General features: G+C 39.2%; 1 protein-coding gene and 1 long non-coding RNA gene across 3 annotated transcripts in view; one reads left to right on the forward strand and one right to left on the reverse strand.

The window, feature by feature from the left end:
- The first annotated feature begins 251 nt into the window (after positions 1 to 251).
- LOC146592592 (uncharacterized) lies at positions 252 to 4,275 on the forward strand. The gene is made up of 3 exons (XR_014896544.1): positions 252 to 314; positions 2,823 to 2,944; positions 4,020 to 4,275. It is a non-coding gene; the product is annotated as an uncharacterized LOC146592592 (long non-coding RNA).
- A 2,316-nt stretch (positions 4,276 to 6,591) lies between these two features.
- Positions 6,592 to 22,949, reverse strand: part of NF1 (neurofibromin 1) — a 112,827-nt gene continuing 96,469 nt past the window's right edge. For both annotated transcript variants that reach the window (XM_085310722.1, XM_085310721.1), the window contains 5 exons: positions 22,700 to 22,800; positions 21,196 to 21,338; positions 20,278 to 20,324; positions 19,371 to 19,587; positions 6,592 to 10,944 (listed from right to left, as the gene is read on the reverse strand). In XM_085310722.1, the coding sequence (XP_085166848.1) occupies positions 10,802 to 10,944; positions 19,371 to 19,587; positions 20,278 to 20,324; positions 21,196 to 21,338; positions 22,700 to 22,800 (651 nt within the window). In that variant the 3' untranslated portion in view covers positions 6,592 to 10,801. The remainder of the gene's footprint in view (positions 10,945 to 19,370; positions 19,588 to 20,277; positions 20,325 to 21,195; positions 21,339 to 22,699; positions 22,801 to 22,949) is intronic.

Here is a 22,949-nt window from a genome sequence, read left to right on the forward strand (position 1 = left end):
CGACCCGCGCGGCCCGGCCCGGCCCTCGGTGTCCCGCCCGCTCCGGAGCGCCGGGGGAGGCCGTGGCCCCCAGAGGCTGGAGCGGAGCCTCCTCGCCCCAGCTGCTCTGCCCTGTTCCCCGCCGGCGCTGCGGGTTCTCCTCAGGCCCGCGGGCGCGGCGTGTCGTGGTCTCGCCGCGGGGCTGGACGCTGCTCGCTCCCCCGCGCTCTGCTAGTGCGCGGAGCGCCAGGCACGTGCTGCCAGCGCTCAGCAGCGCTGCAGCGGTGCCGGGTTGAGTCTGCTGGACCGCACTGACAAAACGCGTGTTCAGCGAGGTAACTGCTCAGACGCAGTAGCGCTACGCTGGGTTTAATGGGGCGTTTGTTTCCATTTCTGTGTTAAACACTCCCTGTGGCTCCCCCCGGAGCGTTTTGCATCCTTAAGAGAAATAGTGCGTGTAAATGATYACAGCGTCCCAAGGATCGGTGGGGATGTGGCGAGGGGACGCCCAGCTGCGAAGCGCGCGGCGGGGGCCCTGGCCCGGGAGCGGTCATGTGCGGGGCACGGTTCTGTGCCTCCCTCGCAGCACCGCTCTGGGCACATCGCTTGGAGTAGACTGGGAAATGGTTRTAGTTGCTGTAAGGAGCTTGGGAGTTTGCACTGCAGGCTGATGTGGAAAAAGAGGCTGTGGCTTGAGCAATCTGAGCTGCAGCATGCCCCGGGGAAAAGTTTGGTGCTGACCTTAATGGTGAATTGTTAATTTCTACGTTCATAAAGTGTAACACCTGGAAGAGGAGGAGCTTGGCCTCTGTGCTGGGTCTTTCTGGGCAGAACAGTTTGGGAGTGGTGAATCCTCTCCAAACAACACAGCACAGATGCATGGAAAAGCAAGGAGTCACAGGAGTCAGTTTTTTCTAGGATGCTTCTCCTTCCTGTGCAGCCTGGTAGAGTTCTTGCTCCTGCTGCAAACTAGAGGGCATCTGYTGCATCTGGACACGGCGATGTATCCTGGGGACTCTGCTTTACTTACTCCTGTTCAGCATTTGTTTTTGTCTTGTGTGCAATGAAGAGGAAACTGGTTTCAGTTTGTTACTGTACTCTTCTTGGTAGCAGAGGGGGCTCTGGATTTTTCAAGGGAATGACTCAGGCACCTTTTTATCATTTTTGAAACTCAGTGGCAGAGTCAGAGGGAAGAAATGGTAAGGGAGAGATGGCTCATGCAAGTTTGCTTTGGGGAAGGAGAGAAGTAGCAGTGGGCAGCAGAGAAAGAAGTGAGAAATGAGCCATTAGAACAGTAATTTCTGGTGGTAACCAGCAGGAGCAGAAGCAGTGTATGAAAGTATCAGTCTTCATCTTAGAGCCTGCAGGAACCTGGTCTTCCTCTTCATCTAGAAGCAACACATTGCTCAAAATTAGCCTCGTTTCTCCAGTAACCAAGTCTTTCATTCTACAGAACATTTTCAGTTCTTACTGATTGTCCAGCTGTAAACAGCATGCTATAATGTATATTCTGTAAATGATGCAGGCAGTCTGCTATTGTGAACACTTTAACGATCAGATACCAAGCTAGGATTTTTGGCCTAACTAAACAGGCTAGTAACTGGAACTAAAACTGCTCAGTTGTTCGTTTACATATGTATGCAGCAGCCAGTTAGTACATTTGACAATGCATATGAGCAACTTGTATATGAATCACAAAATAGTATCTGAGCAGGATCGTCTTCCCAAATTACTCATTTGTGTAAATATTTTTCTGTGAAAAGTTCCTGGTTTGCCCAAGTCATTTTATTTTGTTCAGAGCAGTTATAAATTAGAAATACCCATTTACCGATGACAAAATGCATATTGTGAAGTGAAAATAATTAAACAATGCTATGACTTTGCCCTTTTAATGTCTTTAATGTGAAAATCTTAGAAGATTGTATAAGAATTTCTGTCAACTGACTGCAACCCTTAACTGTTACAGTCGGGCAATTCAGGCATTGAGATGTTAAGAGATTTATCCAAGGTCATGAAGATAATCTGTGTCAGACACGAGTAGTGACTGTAAACATTTTAAGCTCTTGGAACAGGAACGTTATCTTATTCTGCATGCATTGCATAGCCTAGTGGAGCTCTTATCTCAGTAGAAGTCTTTACGCTTTACTATAGTGAAACCAAAAAATAAAGTTCTGTTGAGTAATACTAAAATCTTAAGTCAAATAAAACAAACACTGCTAATAGAATGAATAACTGCTTCTGTGGCTGACGAGTCACATTTTTCATGCAGAAACAGTACTGCTAGTTAAATTTTAGTGATGATTTAAAAACAAGCAAACGTTCCTTTTAAGAAAAATTGGCCCCATACACGGTAAAAGGATTACTGAGGACAAGAAAAGAACAGATAAGTTATGTCAGCATCCTCAAGGCCAATATATTCTCTCTCTCTCTCTCTTTTTTTTTTTTTAATAAAGCCTGTGCCTTTGTTGTAAATTATAGGTATAGCCATTAACATTTCAGAACTGGAAAATTAAAGCCAACAGAAGCATACTTGCTGAGTTGTTCTGCAGTGTATTTGAGCCAAGCCCCAGAGTGATATAGCAGGTTCGCTACTCTTAGCACAAGCTTGGTTTCACCTGTCTGTAAGTGGGTCATTGCTCCAAATGCTGCAGTGCAAGGAGCCCCACTCCCACMGCCACAACAGACCCCTCCTCTCCACGCAGAAGGTAGAGAGCTGCCAGGGGTGAGAGGTTGCGTCACTTMTGAGAAGTGTGTCTTTCTCTGTACAGGAGCTCCTCAGAGCAGTGGAGCTCTGTGGGCACTGAACTTGATGAAGGGAGTAGCAGTAATTTTTGCTCTTTCAGGAACTGCATGAGACCAGGAGCTAAAAACAAGGGTGGACGTGGCTGGACAGAGGAGTAGAGAGGACTAAGATCTAGAGAAGGACAGAATGCACAGAGTGGGATGATGGCCTCTTCCCCTTTGGGTGAGTAGCTCCTCACATGAGTAATTCACTATTCAGCAGCACAGATACTTTTGCTGTTTGATCCTCACTGTACTGAGGCATTAGATGCTGTATGTTCTGGGTAAATTAAGAAGTTCCTTCCTTCATTTTGTTGTCCTGCCCCTACCACCTCAGTGGCCTCCCTTGTGCCTGTATTTTGGAGAGTTGGAGCTTTTGTATGTTTTGTGTGGCTCTGAACAAGCCTCTTTGCCTTAGTGCTTCTGTTTCTGCCCTGCCTCCAGCCCATGTTCAGTCATGTCTGTTTACTGACTGTTGGGTGGGTCTCTCCCACTACATAGAACTGTTCCTTGCACTCTCATTGCACGTGCTAGCTGCTGTGAGGAGAACTGAAAAGCCTCTTACACTTGCCCAACACTGTACTAAATGCACTCCAGGGCTCTTTCTGAGAATGACCAAGTCTTGCAGCRAGCTCTAGTTGGAGTAGGGAGCAGCTAAACTGCCCTTGGTAGGTTTTTGCTACCAAGGAAGAGGAAAAAAAACTCTTGATACTGCAAGGAGCAGCAAGAGCACAGCCAGCAAGTGGAGGAGCTTCACAGAAAGCAAATTAGAGCAAACAGAACGGAGCCCAGCAAAGACGGCCAGTGCCCCATGGCCTGGAGTCTTATGTCCATCTTTAAGTAGCCTTTGGCAGCTGAGTCAATAACACAGAGCTTGTAAAAGTCAGTCCAGACCCACCCATTTGATTGACCTATTTTTTCAAAGGCTATGGGGGAGGTCTGGATGCCCAATTCTTGTTCAGCTCAGAAAGTGTGTTGTGTAGGGCATTCAGATCTCCTAGGCAGATCTCATCTTCTAAATACATTAACCAAGGAGTAGAAGGAGCATAACAGATCTTGGTAGCTTTTCTGAAGGACAGTCTGCTATGAGAAAAAAAATTAAATTACAATTTAATAGTTCAGTAGGAGTTTCTTTAGCACATAGTTAGACTTACTCTTTGCTATTTATAGCCCTATGATTTGAATATCCCCAAGGATGCAGTCATCAAGACTTTTCTTCGTTATTGCTTTGAAGAACAAACCTGTACTTGTTTTAACAGGTCACGTCACAGGAGACGTTATTCTACGCTCTCCACCCACACAATCCTGGGATTTATTTTCATTTGAAGACTTGTTAAACATTCCAGCAGTCAACCGAAGGAAGGAACGTTACAAGACACGTAGGATTCACCACCTATAAATCATGAACTTGTGGGAAAGGAACATACTTGCTTTGAAATGGAATGGTGAGTAGCACTCTTCATGGCTTTCTACCTCTACAAGAGGTTGGCTTTATTTCTTAGTTCTGTGACACTGAGTGACTAATCATAATGCCATTACATCTGTTTAAGCTCATGTGCTTTTTGTCTACGTTTCCTATACAGATGAATCTAAGAAAGAAAAGATAATAAAAAAAAAAAAGCATTTGATAATCACAGAATTGACAAATCTGCAGTAGAATTCAATCCCATGGTAGGATGTAAAGGACCAAATTTCACCACATATATTTTATATATAAATAAAAWATATATATATGGGTGTTAGTTTTTCTTGAGCAGCAGTTAACCTACTACGTTTTGTCACATTAACAGATGGCTCCAAGCCATTCTGGGGTCAGCCAACTGCAGGAAAGAGTTGGACATTCATCTCTCTCACCCCAGCTTCCTCACAACAACTCACTGTGAAAGACAGGATAGCTAGTTCCCTTATTATCTGCTGCATTCTTCTTAAGCCAGGTGCCCACAGCAATAAAGCAGCCTGAAATGAGGCTAATCCTAGCAACGATACTGCCATTCCGAGGTATCAAATTCATCATAATTTTTGTACCAAAGTTTCGTCTAGCAGTAGCATTCCATTTGCTTCAGAAAAGTGGCTTTTGGCTTTAATGTTTGTGTCTATTTTTATATCTGGGATATTGAAAATATTAACATTGAGAGGACTTGTTATTCAAAGTCAAAGCTATTTGGAAATACTTATGCCAGCAGAAGAGACAACTTAGTACTTCGGAATTATTCCTATCACCGCACAGGTCAGTCCTATTGCAGGAGTTCATAGCACTTGTGAATAATAACTTCCTTTCCCTTCCTCCCTGGACAGTTTTACCCTACTTAACCTTAGAATGCTATTTATACCTTGCATCCAGAAAGTTCCAAATTACTTTTTTGTGTATAAAGTATTCTGACAGCACTAACATCAGTCAGGCAAAGATTTTGAAGCTATTTTCTAAGACATAACTGCTTGCTCAAAGGGCGCCATTTCTTCTTGTATATATGCAGTTGTTCAGTTGCCTTAAGACATAGCTAAAATACCTCTCCTAACATTACTTTTATTCAATTACTGTGTAACTACAGTATATTTTGTGATCTCAAATGGCAGAGAAGGTTAACTGTCCAAAAGAGGAACTTCAAAAATGTTTTCAGCAATCATGATTTAGTATGTATTCAGGAAATACCTGCAGTACAGCTCCCCATTCTAGTCAATGCTGCTATTTYCAAATTAGGATTAATGAACACTTTTAAAGTAAAGAAAATGTTTCTGCAGAAGCAAGCTAATTCCAATAACTTTAGCCTTTTATTCTTTTTGCTAATCAAAACGTCATCTGTCCCACTTGCATATGAGCTTTGCTTTTGTCTCACCTGGGTGCAGCAAGCATCTGTATTTTCTAATTATCTGGACTAATACTGGGGTTAACGTAGAGAGAAGAAAAAGTCTACTACTTGTGTGTGTGGGAGGGGAGGGGGATCTTGCCTTCTTTCGGTTAGGTAGCAAAACAAGAAAATCCAAAAGCCCTCTCAAAACAAGATTCAGAAACTGCTGCTCTTCCATTCATACAGTCCCTGTCTACTGGCAAGAGAAACATTACAGTGAGTCAGCTGGTCCCTGTTTCAAGTGGATATACCTGTGTTGTGTTTTCAACTGAGCAGGCCCCATAGTGTTTAATATGCAGGAACAATAAGATGTCTCAGAAGAAGTCAATGCAGTCTCACTTTAATGTGTTTTTACATCTTTTTACGATTCACAAAGCCAGAATATAAGTACTGGTACATTTTAAATAGGAAAGTAATATATTCCCTAAAAGAAAAATAGATTTGATTAATTAAGTTTGTCATAAAAGTTGCCTCTGACAGTTGAAACTTTAAGCTTCTAAGCTAGAAAAGCCCATATAGACAAATCATACTGAAGTGTTCTTGAAAGACTAAGCAGCTGTTTTATTAAAATATCAAATTTACATTTAAAAAAGAAATATTCTGATTATTTCTATTATGATAATCTTACTGAAGTGACATGAAATTCATGACAATGGGTATTCTGCCTTTGGATAACTGAGTACAGAATTTGGACAATCAGCTTTGCCATTTTCTAGAAATGTGCAGGATCACATATAGAGAAAAAAACACTGGAAAGACAAATCCAAGACACTGGATTTCAACTTGATTCTGATTTTTCCCAGAGCAAGGAGGTTTTCAGTCCTGGGACTAGGACTGAATCCAAAGCCTGCTGTGATGAGGCTCTTGGTTTAGGCCCAAAGAACCAATCCAAATATCACTGTTCCAAGAAACAGAAAAAAGGATTTGAGAAAATACCAACTTTATCCCAGAACACAGTACTTGAATGACCTTCAAACAACTTGGAGCAGGTTGAATTTACATTTTACTTCAAAAAAGGAAAGTACATACATGAGGGGAAAATAGGGTGAACAACAATTATCTGAAACCAAGTTTCTACTGTATTCACCTACAGTTACCAACTGCATTTGAATTGGCAGCGCTCTTGCCAGCTGTCACACACTTGCTTACAATATGAACAGGATTGTTCATCAAGGAAACATTTTCAAAGTTGAGGCCCAAATGGGAATAGTAAGATATCATACACAGTGTAAGTTTATAATACACAGCTTTTTTTTTAAATGACATAACGCAACAGCAGGAAGGAGAAGTAGTAGTTAACAGTTACTAACACTAGAATAATCAAATTTGTATGTTATACATATACAGCAACTAACTGCTTTACAAAAAAAGCAAAATAATACAATATATTGTCACATGTATTTACAGTGTAGTAAATATACTTTTCTGTCAAATTTTACACAAAAACTATTTACAGGTGAATATACTGCATTAAAAAAAATTGTGGGATCAACACTCAAAGTGACTTTTTGTGGTAAGTTTGTTGCATAACAATAAGACGTGCTTCATTATATTTGAAAAAAAAATTAACCTTAGAATAAAACAGAAAAAGCCCTAAAACCTACAACCCAGTTAGGAATAGAGCACTGGAACGTTCCCAAATGCTCAGTCCACAATACTTATTTGAAATGTTTCCTGTTCTTGGAAACCTCATGCACGTTAAAGCAGAAACATTGGCATAATTAACAGGTAGGTTATGCACTATTCAAATACTACTGAATTAAGTCAGGGAAAATACAAACACAAACAAAATGTTAATCATCTTTACAGTACTTAGCTGTAGTTAGTGCATAATGGATAAAAGGTTCTAAAACAGGGGTGTCAAACATACAGTCCCCATGATGTATATATATGGTCCACATGTTAAATAGCAGATTTTTCTGAATCTAAGTTTTCATTTCAAAATGCACAGATTCCATGGCTGCAGAGCTAACCTTCAAAAAGTGACTAGAGTAACCACTACAATGAGGAGTGCTCTAGTCTGCCCTAGTCCTGCCTCAGTCTGCCTGAAACAATGACTCTAAGGTCTGAACTCATCTCTCCCATTTAATAGATCAGATTTCAAGCCCACTGAAGCATCATCACGAGCAACTAACTGCTGATTGCTATTGTAAATGGAGTAACAGGATGAGGAAGGAAACAAAGCAGAGTGGATTGGGAACAGAGTGGTGCTCATAGGAATGAAAAAGAGAAGGATAGAGAATACTCAAAATGGGAAAAGGAAACAAATAAAGGAGATGTGAGAAAGAAAACAGGCAAAATAATAGCAATGGTTATTATAAGGAGCAGGCTTTGAGTGATGAATCTGACAGTAAGGCACTGAACAACCAATTACTAATGGAAGTTTAATCATTATAGAAAGGTCATGTTTTCCCGCTTTAGATAAAGAACAAGCTTCCTAACTACTGAGAGATTATTTTGCTCTATATCTGGGTGTACATGGTCCTGAATACAAACCTTGGCCACAGATGACATGTTACACAAAAAATTCAGCTCTCTCTTCCCAAAGTGTTTGACACCCCTGCTCTAAAAAGTTCAGGTCCTCTCATTGAACCCTGCAGTGAAAACATTAAATGACACTTTGCCACCCCCTCCAAGAAACARAACAAATCAGTTTTGTTGACTTGCTTTATGAGGGTATCGGTTTTGGTCAGCTAGGACAGAGACCTTGGAGCATTTCTAGTTCTCACACGAAAGAATGTTAATCGCTGTCTGTTTTGATTTCACATTACACCTTTCAAACAATCTATTAATTCCAATTTAGGGACATCTTTTTTTTATAGAGGTAATCCAAAATATTGAAAGATATTGAGATGCAGTCAGTCCAAACAAAACTGATTTGGTAGTGAATTTGTATTTATTTATTTATTTTCTAAAGAAAATCTGCTCATAGGAGAAACAAATAACTAAAACCTGTGTTTTTCGAAAAGCAAATCACCTTTATGGGAGATTCTTTTTTCCTGTCTACAGCAATAACAAATTTTCAGACCTCTACAATTCATTGTCTTCAGCAAAACTTGAAGGGTCTAGAATTAGCTTGATTCAACATGATCAAGTGCAAACTGAGAGTGATACTAGAGTTGGCTATTACACAATTTGATGTATGAGATGAGAAAGTTTTTAAATCCGTGACTCCCACAGTTATAAACGCATAGCAGCTTAGAACATGGCATGAGTCACTGCTCTATTCCTAAATTCAGTTCTAGCCTCATAATCCATTTCATAAGTTTGTATCAATTCAGTAACTACATTTCTACTGCAGTTCCTATGCAATCAAAAAAAAAAAAAAAAAAAAGAAATTTGGTTAATTGCACAAGTCTTTGTATTTTCCAAGATACTTATTTCAAGATTATTAATTGTAAGTTTTCGTCTTGTTTTGGCAAACTATTTGCATATTAAGTTTGTGTTCATAGTTTTTCCAGGACTGTAAACAAATTAAAAAAATTAAATTGTTATTTTATGAATCATACAGTAAAGGCATTTTATTTACATAAACATGTTACATTGTTACTGTGTGGATAAATGTGAATTATGTGCTATATCAATAAAATCTGAACGCTTAATTGTACCACTCTCTAAATAATTTAGCTGTGGAGTTTGATTTACTGAAAGCCACTAATAAAATTGCACTATAAGATTTTTTTAATATATATATATAGTGGATATGCTTTTTTCCTTTAAAGCCACTTATAAATTGTTAATTTCTAACATACACAACAGGGATCTGGTCTATGAAGTTTAACTGTTTCTTAGCAGTAGATACACTTAGCCCTAGAATGAGCATCCAGATGACAGGCCCTTTTGTCAGAATTTATACTTCTGAGATCTAATGTTCTGGGTATTTTTAGTCCATAAAGGTAGTATCTGCAGCACTAAGTGCTACATCTTTACACACCATTCAACATAGCAGCATATTATCACAGTCATCCATTGTTAATATACTACTGTAGTTGACAAGTCTTTCACAGTGATAGCAATTTCAGTTTTTTATAATCCCAAATACGAATCCTCGCWAACTAAAATCCCTTGAACATTCTGCAAGACAGATTTGACTGCAGAAGTCTATACTGATACCAGAAATTGCACTGCAAACATTCAAACGTAACCTGGATTTGACAAAAGTGTCAGTTATCTTTAAATTCATGTACCTTAAGCAAACATTACTGTTTTTATATCATTGCCTGGGCAGCACAAAAGCAGCTTTGCCAATCTCCCAGAGTTGTAAGTTACTTCACAAAATTTTCCCCTCCATTCCCCAATAGTTACTCTGCCAGGAATTTCTTGAAGGTGCATATTGTTAGGAAGGGTAAAACTAAAGTAAATGCTAAATGGAAGAAAAAAGCAATAAATTTTCAACACCACTACAATGACAGCACAGTCAGTTCTTCGATGATTTTCTTTCCACTATGCAACCTTTCTTAGTGCAGTTAAAGTATAGCAAAATAATAATAATAATAATAATAATAATAATAATAATAGTTTGCTTTGGAAAAAATACCAGTTTGTCCAGTCTGGTCTATATACAGTCCAAATATGTGAAGCTATGGTTTGGGGAATGAAGAGACTCATGTGGCCTCCTTGTCCTCTTAAATTTATTGCTAATTACTGAAAAATTAATCACCAATTTCTAGTTAAGCTCATTATACTGCAGCTGTCATAAATTTCTTTTAAGTACGGTAAAAAAAAGTCCACAGCTAAAAATTTTACAGGTTTGAATTAAAACCAGGATTATAGTAACTTCCCCTGGCTCATAAAGCCACTACCTTGAAAGGTGTGCAAACAGGATTAAGTATTAACACTTTCCTTTAAAGACGACACAAACAAGGCATGTAACAGAAGCAAGGGAGAACTGTCTGTGAGAAATGGCTTTCGTATTTGGACACGACACGGTACTGCAGCGTTACAGAACTCCTCGCTTCCCTCGGCTACAAGGTCCGTCAGCACCTAGAGACTTCTGGCGACGGTTCTGAAACACTGGCTCAAAAAGAAAAGAAGGCATGAAAATGCAGGCAATGCTTCAAGAGTTGATCATCTGGCAACATGGTTGACAGGATGGGAACGTTAAAAATTAAGTGCAGCATCACAACCGGTGGAGGGCTCTTTGCAAAAGCCCACGTCAGTCAGTCTCCAAAAGAAAAAAAGGAAAGAAAACCTCTTCACACAATCTTTTTAATGCTGTGACGTTTGAAACTGCCAGCGCTTCGCTGCTTTTGCACTTGGCTTGCAGAGCCGTGGCGCATCCTCCCGCTGTTGGAGTGGCCGGTGGTGGGCGAGAGCTCCACGTTCTCCTTGTCGATCCCTGGGGGGACACAGGGAGCAAAGCGTCACTGGCCCGGCCCGGCCCCRGGAGCGGCGGCGGGGCCGGCTGCAACCCGCCAGCTTCGCACGCCGCTGCCCTGTCCCGGAAAGCGCGTCCGACTCGCCCTCCTAACCACCGTGCACCACGGCAGAGKCACTAAAATAATAAATTGTAAGTACTTCCAAAACGAGATACCGCACACACATCTCTGTTGCTGCCTCACAAACGAGACGTGCGTCACCACTGCTTTAGCACAGTACAAAGAACCGTCTTTTCCAGGCCCGGACGCGAGAGCCTGTCTGTGGTGAARGCACAGGCCCTGGGGAGAGAAAACGCATCCACGTGCCGGTCAGGGACCCAGCACATCCCCATGCCCGAGGACCTGTGCACTTGTCTACATATAACTTACCAAAGTTCAACATGACTCGTGCAAGTAACTTCTGTAACAAAACCGCAGACTGAATTTGATGTTAGTTTAATCTGTGCCCAATACTAAAAGACAAAATAACTTGGTGCACGGGCAGCAGCTGACATGATTCAATCCGCAAAATGTCCCCATGACAAAAGGAATATATATAGGTGTATGAACTGCTTACTCAATTCTTCTAGTCGCCTCCTAAGCGGAAATAAATCATGTTTGATAAAGGCAACAGCATAYGCATTTCTGAATAGAAAGCGGATGGCCAATATGATTTAGATGGATGAACCATGGAGATACACTAAACATCTTTGTGCTTGTTGCTAAAATTTACTCTCAGAATTGTATTATATTTTTCTAAAAAGATTCTGTAAATGGAGATTGTCTGTTTACTTCAGCCAGTGTACATTAAGGATCTGAAGATGCATTTACCCCTTCTGTCTTGCCTCTCTTTTGTTAGTTTTCCCTACAGACTCAGTTGAGCAGCAGCATTAAAATTAGGCATTAACACTAACATATTCCAGCTATTTCAGACTGCATTTTATTAATGTCTGACACTTGGGGCCATCTGGAGAGAAAYGTATGTATTTAAAATGAACATGTAAATATCTTCAGATGTTTTTGTTCTGTAAATTGCTGAGGAACGTCACATTCTCTTGCTCATACAGTTYGTTTAGTGCACCTTACACCTAAAAGTAAAAGCAGCTAATCCACAAACATTTTGAAAATAGTTGCTAAGCACGTGCTGACTGGTGTGTTAAAATGTCTGATCTATAGCGTGTTCCACGGCAACCCCTGGCAGCAWATCCCACACACTGGAGAGAGCTGCGGGATTACCCCTGCTTTTGAATAATCCTGTTGAGTTTATATATATATCTCCACTATAAATAACATTAATATACATAATGACAAGAAAAGCACTCAAAATATGATCAGAGCTGCCCTAGTAACGCACAGGCCAGCGAGATTCAGGCGTCTCCCCTTTACGAGGCTGGTGAGAGCCTTCAGCTTTAGCAGCTGCCTCGACACCCCCACGGCCAACAGCAGCACCCGCTCCCATCCCTGGGGACGCGGGCTCCCCGCTCGCATGGGCACACACGCCGAAAGGCTGCTTGGCAGAATCTACATGGATACCAGAAAACAAATACTTTCTCCATTACCCTAGGAAGCAGTACTTCTGAATTATGAGGARGGCAACGCTACAGACAAAGCTTGAACAAATTTGCATTATTGCTTTTCCAGTCTGCTCTTTCACATCACCTTTCRTGAAAAAGGACTTCTCAGCCAACCAAGAAAGTCGTGTTCTATAAACTGCTAAGAAATAACCAGAGAGCTGTACAGAGCAGTTTATAAAGTCAGGGCACATTTGAACAACTGAAACAAATGTTCGCAGTCGAACTCCAGGCTCCCACGGAGGGAAGGCAGTCTCTGTACAGCGGGTGGAAAGCGAGTGCTCCTAGAGGGACCGGGAGCTCAGCCTAGCTAACTTTGATGACCTGACATGTCTTTGGAGGAGACAATAAATACCTTTCAGTAAATACCATCACTGCAGCGCTCTTACAGTCACAAGTTCTTGCCCTAACAAAGCATCAACAGGGTGAAATACCGCTTTCAGGAGCCACTTCTTGTTTCCAGTTGAGCTATGTGTCTAATTAAAATCACATGCAACAGCAATGCAAGAGTTTGATTTAATTCCTCTCAGCACCTAAGCTGTGCCGGGATATCAGCATGTTTCRTTTGGCCTGGGAACAATCCTCTGGCTTAAAGGCTGCAGATGACTGGCTAGAGGAGATAAAATGTTCACACAGCACATAAGGGGCTTCCCTCTATTCTCAAAACATTCACACCAGTATCTGCACCCAGAGGTCACTGAAAACACTGCATGAAAAGTCTCTCTCCAAGAGCCCTTTCTGGCTCTATCTTTAGGGACATTCACTGACCATGTTCTAAGAGCACTCGCTGAACAAACTAAAAAATTTAATACAAGTCTCTTCTGCTTGTATTCTCCGAGAGGAAGAACTGACAGACTGAACATCTGCCTAAACTATGGGCTCCTTCCAGACCAAAGCTAAGTGTCTGATACTGAACAGGGGAACGGCTGTGAGAGGAGGGTTCACACCTGAACCTGCAGAATTCTGTTTGGAGGGCAGAAGCCAGTTCTTGCTATCAGAAAAGATTTTTGGTATACAAGTACCAAATCCCCCCTCAATATGAATCTGCTCATGAGCAGAAAGATCAGAGCAAGTGCGTAATAGACAAATCAATAATATTGAGAGGACTCTGCCTCACTGCTAGGAAAAGTATGAAATGAAAGGTTTATTTTGCATGTATCAGAAGCAGAATTGATGCAGGTTATCACATGAGAGTTAAATGTCAAGAGTGTAGACATCAACTACAATGACTGAAATCCTGGCAAATCAAGAATAAAAAAATCCATACATTTTAGCAAGGAGAACTAAAGAAAGTGCTTTCTAAGGCTGTTAACAGGAAACAAAAAAAACCATCTGAGTCTGGAAATCGTCACAAGAACTGCCCTTGCATAGGCGCAGCTCCACCAGATCAAGGTAGGAGGCAGCTTGCAGAGCACATGGCGAGGCTGAAACCAGGCAGGATTTACCCCGGGTGCACACACCTTCCTAAGAAGCATTGGATGCTCCCTGCAGGACAAGGTAAACTGTTAGTGTGTTGTGCTAAAAGAATCAACATCGAACAACCCTCAGAAGTGAATGGTGTTAGTATAAACTTCACACTGACCCAACAACATGTGAAAGCACTGGGTTACAGCCCATTATCCCTAACATCTTAGGGCACAGTCAATCATTTGAAGATATAAAAGCTGAAACTTCTGCTTAATGCAGACATGCTTCCAGGCAGTTACTGCTTTTGTCCTGATACCACTTTGATGTGATCACTCCTGCACCACGACCTCAGCGTAATGAAGCTTCTGCAGCAAAATGAGCATCTCTGCTGCAGCTTTATTGATCCTCTCACTGCTTACGGTAAGCGCACAGCATTGGAATGAATAGCATAAAGAAAAATATTTCAATGGGTGAGGCTAAAAGTACAATCAACAGCAAAATTTAGGATGTATGACAGTGAATAAAGAGGTTAAAAATCCTATTGTTATAAATTATGTCTCCCACAGATTTTATTTTGTCTCATTAAGAAATTGTCTCACTTGTGTTAGCAAGAACAGCGAATACTCGCCACTGCTTCACACAGTTACAGGGACAATTTCTAAACTCCAGCCGGAAGCTGGCAATGGGCAGCGCCATCCTTCTCCTCCCTGCACGGGTGTGATGGTACAAAACCCCGGCTATGATGAGCAGAGGAGGCAACCTCTTCTGGAGGTGGGAGCAAAATAAAGGTTCTGCACCTTTTTTTTTTTTTATCATATAGAACCAGAAATCAAATGATGTTGATGAACATCCATGTTATTGAGCYTCCATCTGCTACAGTTTAGTCCAATGAACTCACATGCCTGTAGTCTGCTGGTGCCTGACTGATGCTAAAGCTGACTCCTTATGAATGTAAAGAACTCAGATGAAATAAATTYGATGTTTTAGCTTAATATCTGCAGTAGAAAAATTTCCCATTTCAAACTGCCCATTCTCTGTTACCAAATTTACCTTATTCTTAAGGATGTGACTTTCTTTGCTATACCATCACATACCATTAGCATCACACAAGAAATGCAACAGCTTAGCACTTACACTGAAGCCATTCCCGTGTTTAAAGGATAAGTTACTTCTCATGCCATAACCCCAACCCTAAAGCAGATCAAGCAGAATCTCGTGCAAATATGATGAAAGTAGAGTGTACCTTGATGAGGAAGCTGCATGAATACTGCAGATTTAGAGCAAGGCAGAGAAGCTTCACAGACACAGAATGAAAGAGAAAAATGTAAGTGAATAGTGCCCATGACAAGGGGAGGGGGAGGGAGGGGGAAGAGGTAATGACAGACAAAACATTCATAAACAATGATTTTGCCTAGATCYGTATCCAGAAGCAAGAAATGGAATTTGTCACATATCGGCAACTTAATATATTTGTTATCATAAAAAAAAAAAAAMCTTATTCAAATGAAACTATTTCTTTAACTCAACGTGATAAAGTGACTCAGCACTGCTAAAACACTTGATTTTCTTGTTCAGTGGTTCTCAGATCAGGGCAGGCAGATGATCCACCTGCATCCCTTACCAGTTACGACGGCTGCCTCGCTCTTTCAAGAAATCTGTAGTTTACCTTCATGTTCTAGAATTCTTTCACTAATATTCTTGGTAGCTTGTAGGTCTTTCACTACTTACGCTCTCGTGCTTGTCAACATGGTGAGGAAAGAACAGGCCGACGTGCACAGCAATGATAATGCCACCGTACCACTGGGCACAATACAAAGTAGCCTGAGAAGACTGATTAAATTTTTAATAAAAGTAAACAGCTTAAAAAGCAAAGCTTACTGTATGTAAAATTGTACTGGCTAATATGACAGCTTAAACTACTGAGAACTGTATGCTGACTAAAGCCAAGCAGTGCAGTGCCAGCAGGATGGAAGTGCAAAATGCAAAGCTCCTGTCGCAGCCTGGCCCCCAGTTTGAGCAAGCTGGAGAGCCCGGACCGAATCCCCGGTCCTCTTTCTGTTCAGGCTGCTAAAAGGAGGGGACGACACTCATGGAATTCAGCAATACACTAATAAATAGTAAGAGATGAAGGGAAATACCACTTAGATTAAACATTCAGCACAGGCTTTGCTAAAATTGCCATCACTTGAGGGTATTTCACATTACTAATTTTTTGCCTATATGCAATTTACAGTGTAAATCTGTTTTCTTAATAGATGTCTAAGTAAAATAGGACACTTCATTATGCATTTGAAATGCATTTTGTCCTGCATTATGCAGTGCAAAGGGATACTTCATTATGCGTTTCAAATGTTCAGATTAAGTCTTTAAAAGATTTAAATGTATCATCTCCTGTACCATGCAATGATCTGCCAAAATTCTTGTTACCAGTGAACTTTCAGGGGAATAAGCTCCACATAAGTTTAATAAAAAATACTTAAGAAGAAATAATGTCTAATAATTTAAATATTAGCAGATAAAATAATACAAAGTCAAGAATGACAAACCTGTAAACCAGTTTTCTAGATTTTAGAGGAACACAAGCCTATTCAAATAAGTAATTTTCATAAGTTGAAGTTTTGTCTTATTTACTTTTAGCTTTTGGAAAAAAAAACGAAATCTAGAAAGGCAGGTGATAAAATTGTTTGAAAACTACGCCTGCTTGTTAAYCAACAGCTAAATACACTTCTTTCCTTCATATGAACATCTTGTGATAACAAAGTCCTCCCTTAGTAATCACTTGGTCTTTGTAATAGTCTTTTAAATTTATATTTCCATTCAATACATGCATACAGTGGTATAAATGCCTTATTACAGATTCATGAATATCCTGTATCATTTCACAAGTTCACCAGTTCTTCTCTGTTTCCTGAGATGGGACTCTTAACAAGTGCTGATTAAATGTGTCTGTTTGTGGATTATTTGCAAGACATTTTAATCAAGCCATCTTAATTCCTTCCTAAGGAGGAAGCTAACAAAGGGGAAGGAATAGAAAGTAAAGAGGGAGCAAGGAGAGCCGTTTGCATAGCATGCTCTTTTTCCCCAGAAGAGGGCCAAACCCTGCATCATCACTTCATCCTTGTGAAAAACTGTCAGAGATGCCACAGATGCTCCATRCGAAATGAAAAGCTAAATGCCTGTAATATACTTACATTCACACTGACAGCAGGCTCTACTTTATTTTTTTATCTCTTCCTATTTTTTAAAATACCTTTATCTATCTCTCTGTTTTAATATCACAATTTCTCTACACAGTTAGAAAAATTCATTTAAACTACTATATTAAAAAAAAAAAAAAAAATTGGTTCTTCTTTGTACCTGCACCCTACTAGAGGCAGTTATTACAGAAATATTTCTAAATACTGCTACTCAAAAATGTAACAAGATCGCTATAATTAAATTGCAACTACTTCCAAATGCGCTGCTTTATTGCATCACTGAAACATTTCCTGAATGGTTACAAAAGCTACCATCACCTTCTAAAGAAATAAGTAAAAAAAGACTATGTAACAAGAAAAAAAAATAGTAATTCCTTTTATATACCTATTTATAACAAATAATTGATGTTGTAAAATGCTAAATAAAATAGCACCCTTTAAAACTTATTCAAACTCATTTTTTACCTGTTCTTACTGTTCAAATACAGTGGGATAGTTAAACAGATTAGATGATCTCCAGAGGTCCCTTCCAACCTCAGCCATTCTGTGAATATAGCCAGTAAGCCTGTCTCAGGCCAAAATTTTTTTTGTTATTTATTCTCAGGCAGGAAGACATAACAAGGAAACAGTACCATGACCATGACAATAAAGGTGTCCCTAAGGATAAAAAGTGCTTTTAACAAAGTAGTAGAGAGGGGTACAACTGTGGAAATCATCCTTTACACTTGGTCACCTCACTTGAGACAACATTATTTAATATAATAAATAATGTAATAAAAATTGGCAGAATACTGGAAAATGAATCCTGTTTTGAGTATATTTAGATGAACAGGCTTTTAAAAATATAATCCTAGAACCCAGCATCAGTATATAAAGAAGGTGATCCCACTAAATTTAAACAATTTTGGTTAGCTTCTCAGATTCTGGAAAATATTTGAAGTTGCAGTCATTATTCACTTCACTGGAAAAAAAAACACTTTTCCCAGAGTATTTAAACAACACAGAACAATGTCTCACCTCTGCATGTTGAATTGAATATTCATTATATTTAACAACAAAATATGCACAGCATCAGTGAGCAAACTGATGATTTGAAAGACCAGATTTCTTGAGTAGAGTTAAGTACAGCTAAGTAGAGCTTATTTTGGGACTAGCAGCAGCCAGTCAACAAAGGAGTCAAAAAGCCCCATCATAAAAAACAATTAGATCTAAATGCAAGTGGTTACTAACCTTCCATTAAGGCCAGAAATAAAACAGGTAAGTTGACTATCTTTAGCTTTCAGAATTGTTGTAGTTAAAACACTATATAAGTAAATATCACACAGCATAGTTCTTATGACAAAGAGGAGCAAAGAATTTCCTTGATGTATGAGCCAGTAGTCCAAAATCACTTCATGCAGATTTCTTTGATATACATTGTTTTCTTCCTACATTTCATTTCCCCTAGCTTATATTCCATACACTATTGTGAATACTTTTTGCTTGCTCTCATTTCCCACGTCTGAAAACCTATGCTGTTAAATTTAACCTCTGCAACTTCCCGCAATTCTCATCTCCCTAAGCTAGCCAAGGTATTCCATATTTCTATTCAGTCTTTTGCTGCTTTCAATGACTGTTTTTTCCTGAATGCCTTCATTTTATCACCAGTGTACTTTCGGAAATACAGTAATCTGAACTGACCCAGTATTCCACATGTATCTACAGGCATGCCTTTTTTCTTCAGGAAGGGCTATGACCTCCTTATGATGCTGCCTATGCAAGTGTATTGGCCTGAAATCATACAGTCAACTGAAACTGATCCAGCCCCCACACTCTTCTGCTGAACAGAGTTCTGGATTATTTCTCCTAATGTGTGCTAGCTTGTAGTACCCAAACAGATATTATTCTCCTTGCAAAATGCCATGATTATGCATTTATATTTATTAATCTTCTAGGATCCACAGCTGCATTTATTCCATATTAAGATGCAGCTGTTATTCATTCTGATGCACTTAGTGTTACCGCCTTCATGCATAACAACTTGGAAGACAACTTTTGTGATGGACAAAATCCAACGTCTGAAATACCCATGTAACAGCTTAGTCAACAGTTTAATATTCATCTAACTCAAGAATGCAACGAAGCTTGATGCATAAATACATCCAAAGAGTCAATGAGACTGTGTATTTGGCTAAATAAATACTAAATTCAGGATATTCCCCTTACTTATGTAGTATCAGAACAGCTACTGACCTGGGGAGTGCTGGGATGTTGCAAGTGAGGTCATGGAATTGGAAAGGTTAAGGTTAGCAGTAATGCTAAGCTGGCTCTGCACTGCTGGAGGATATGGAGATGTGGGTGTCAGGAGAGATTCTTCACTGGTTTCCTCGTCAATTCCAGGCAGATACGTGTCAATCAAGGCATCCAGAAACTTCACTATGAGCTCAGCATAGTCTGGGATTTGTGTTTGCTGTGGATAGGGAGAGAAGAAAAGATTGGTTCTTTTCTTTCCACTTTTCTGTCATTATGAGCTTTGCCCCAGAACTCATTCTAACATTAAACTGATTTTGCCTGAAAACTTTGAAAACCACTTGATACGAATATCTAAAAATCTGATTTGAGGTGTTTTCCAGATTAAACTAAAGCTACGCATTAAAGATAACTTGTAGCTGTAATTTCAGTCACACTAGGAACTACTGAAGTCAGCAAGGAGGAGCAATTTTATTCACAAGGTGAACACCCCCAGCCTACATGAACCTCATAAATTATTAAAAGCGTTACATCGGTTTTATCAATCCCATAATCCTGTAAGATCTAAGATATATATCATACAGATTTTCTGAATAGTATTGTATGTCCAGGACCTCTTAGTGAGCTTGGAAGCACTGAAAAAGTGTATTTACCACCTGACAAATTTGGTAATGTGACAGTAATTACTACCATGTTTTTAGTATTCTCTTTACAGAGTCAATCAAAATACCTGATGCAGGCCAGAAAACTATTTATTAACTACAAAAGACAGCCTTAGATGATGATTACCTTGCTCATATCAGTACCATATTTTAACATTTATTTGCATCTTTACTGGGGCACCATTGCACTTTATACAGGGAGCAAAGATAAAACACTGATAAACTGCTATATAGAATATCGTTCTTACCTTAGAAAACGGGCCAGCAAACCTCCATAACCCATTAAATCCAAAACCTACAACAACAAATTGAATTTTACCACAAAAACACAGGTCTCATAATTAACAGAAAACAACTAGAAATCACACGTGGTACATCATCTGCATTTATTTAGGCATGGAAATTAAGTATTTTGATACGCTTTTGCAAGCACGATCAACTTTCTAAAATGAGACAACTGAACAACAGTATTTTATTCAAACCTTGTATAAAATAAAAATGATGACATTTTAATTTGCATATGAGATAGATCAGTAGCAAAAAAACTCAGAACTGTCATGCAAGATATTCTTAGTGATATTTCACATGATAAATTTAGCTATGAATACATATCTCACTTCAAAAATTATGCCAATATTTACAAGTCTCTCCCAATTATCACCTGTTTCTTATGGATATTCCTGGAAAGTCTTTGGTTAAAGGTCAAAAAAAAATATTTAGATTTCAAGTTTAAGTGTCACATGCAATTGGAGCTGGGGCACTAAAAAAAACATTACAGAATTTTCCAATAACACTAGATAATTAAATCAACTCCTAATTTACAAGCCTAACTTAAAACCTTCATTTATCACCACCATTCATGTTTTGTATTTCCCTTAACTTGGTTAGTGGAAACAGAACACAGTTTCAACTTCTTTTCTACTGTTTACTCATGCAGATTGTGTTGTACCTTGATTTTTGACATGCACTTGCAACAAGCAGTCTTAACATTCATGTTAGTAACTGTTCAATATATGAGCACTTCTTAATTACTAGGATTTATAAAGTTGAACAGATTCCACATAACAAAATTGATTATTTTGTTAAGGCAGCAATACTCCTGAGACTTTTTTTTATTAGTAAATCTAACTTGGAACACAGTAGCTTAAAAAAGGGAAGGTATTTACTTTGTAGATAAGATGTTTGGTACTGGGGTGGAGACTCTTCATGGTAGACAACACTCTGAACAATCCCGTGAATTGGATTCAACAAGTTTGGATCCTGGCACAGCGATAAAAGAGTATTGATCTTGGAATCCAGTAGGTTATGCCTAAAAAAAGAGCAGTGGCTTATTTTTTTTCATTAAGTTAAACAAAACTGTACTTTAACAATCAGCTATTAAAGCTCCCTGTGATTTTAGGAGCAGAATATAACTCCTGTAGCTGTTCAGTAAGGACTCTTAAGACAGTGAAGAACTGTAAGAACATAACCCATTACAGCATTCTCTCTACCTAGCACTAAACTTTGCAAATGCTTTACCTCTTTTCAACTGAAGAATTTTCAGTAGATACTTGCACATTTTAGAGCTGAAATTTCAAGGCAGCTTCATAAACTTGGGGAGGTAGTTGAACCTCTGAAAACAATCCAGCTTTAAACATACTGTATTACTGGGACGTGGAATTCCCATAACATTTGATAGTCAATCTAAGCATACGTAGAAAGGACAGAACAACATATGGTAATTACATGCCGTGACTGACCTGAAAACAAACCATGGGTAGTATTGGCTAGCCTTAATACGGACAGTTCAAGCATCCTCTTAGATATCATGTGCTTAGAAGAATTCTTAGAAGAATGGGAGAGAGGGCAATCTAGTCAAGGCTTCCTAGCATACTTTTTGGATACAAATCCCAGCTACTTAAAATTGTGATTTCAATGATTCACAGAACTTGTCTGAACTTTGACCATTATTTCATAAAGCCAGAAAAAAAAATGGTATTCTCAATCAGGCACAGGTCAGTTTTAAAAATCTACTCAAATTAATATCAGATAGCTGGGCTTTGCTAATATGCACTGACTACACTGTGAATATTATTTTTAACTGATATCTAAAGAAATATATCCACAGATTATCTTGAACTATACTTCAAATTGGTTTTGATATTCATCTGTGGTACTATCAAAAATCCATACCTGACTAGGGAGAAAGGCTATATTGGCTTGAATATAAACTATATGAACATATTAAAATGTAATTTGTTTCTCTGCAGTACCAAATAACTGCTAAAGCCATGCTAAATTAGACTAGACTAATGGCAGGAACACTGAAAGCTTTAGAAGACAACCGATGGTTGCACAGACAGGCACCCTAGCAACAGCAGTACAGAGCTCTCCCACGCTCTGCCAACCTGCCTAAAGCTCTGACATGGAAGAATACTTTTGAGTACCATCTGTAGCAGTGATATCTGAGGATGCCTGTTCTAGTAAGAAAATTAAATTCATTAACATAGGGAAAAGGACAAGTCTCAAATTGCTACAGATAATTGTCTCTACAAGGCAAGGATAGATTTCAGCTACTAACCTACAAATGAACAATCACCTAGATTTTGTATGCGTGCACATGTATGTGTGTTTTTTTTTTCTTTTTACGAAAAACATAGTCATAATATAAAAAGAGTTTTAGATACTTACACAACAGGAAAGACCTTGGGGAAGACAACACTGGCTTCTGCTAAATACTCATAAAGAATCCGCTGGTCAAATTCATCAGTAGTGTACTTCACTAACGTTGCCTGCCACAATGCAAAGGATGAGATCAGCAAGCTTCTAATTAAATTTGAGAAGTTACGAGGTGGAGTTTTTTTTTCTTCATGTTTTTGTTATTGTAGTTTAAGGTTTTAAGATCTCTGGATTCCAAAAAAGCAGCATTACAGAAGACTAC

This window comes from Rhea americana, unplaced genomic scaffold, assembly GCF_003343005.1.
Source record: "Rhea americana isolate MKP2758 unplaced genomic scaffold, rheAme1 scaffold_325, whole genome shotgun sequence".
Lineage (NCBI taxonomy): Eukaryota > Metazoa > Chordata > Aves > Rheiformes > Rheidae > Rhea > Rhea americana.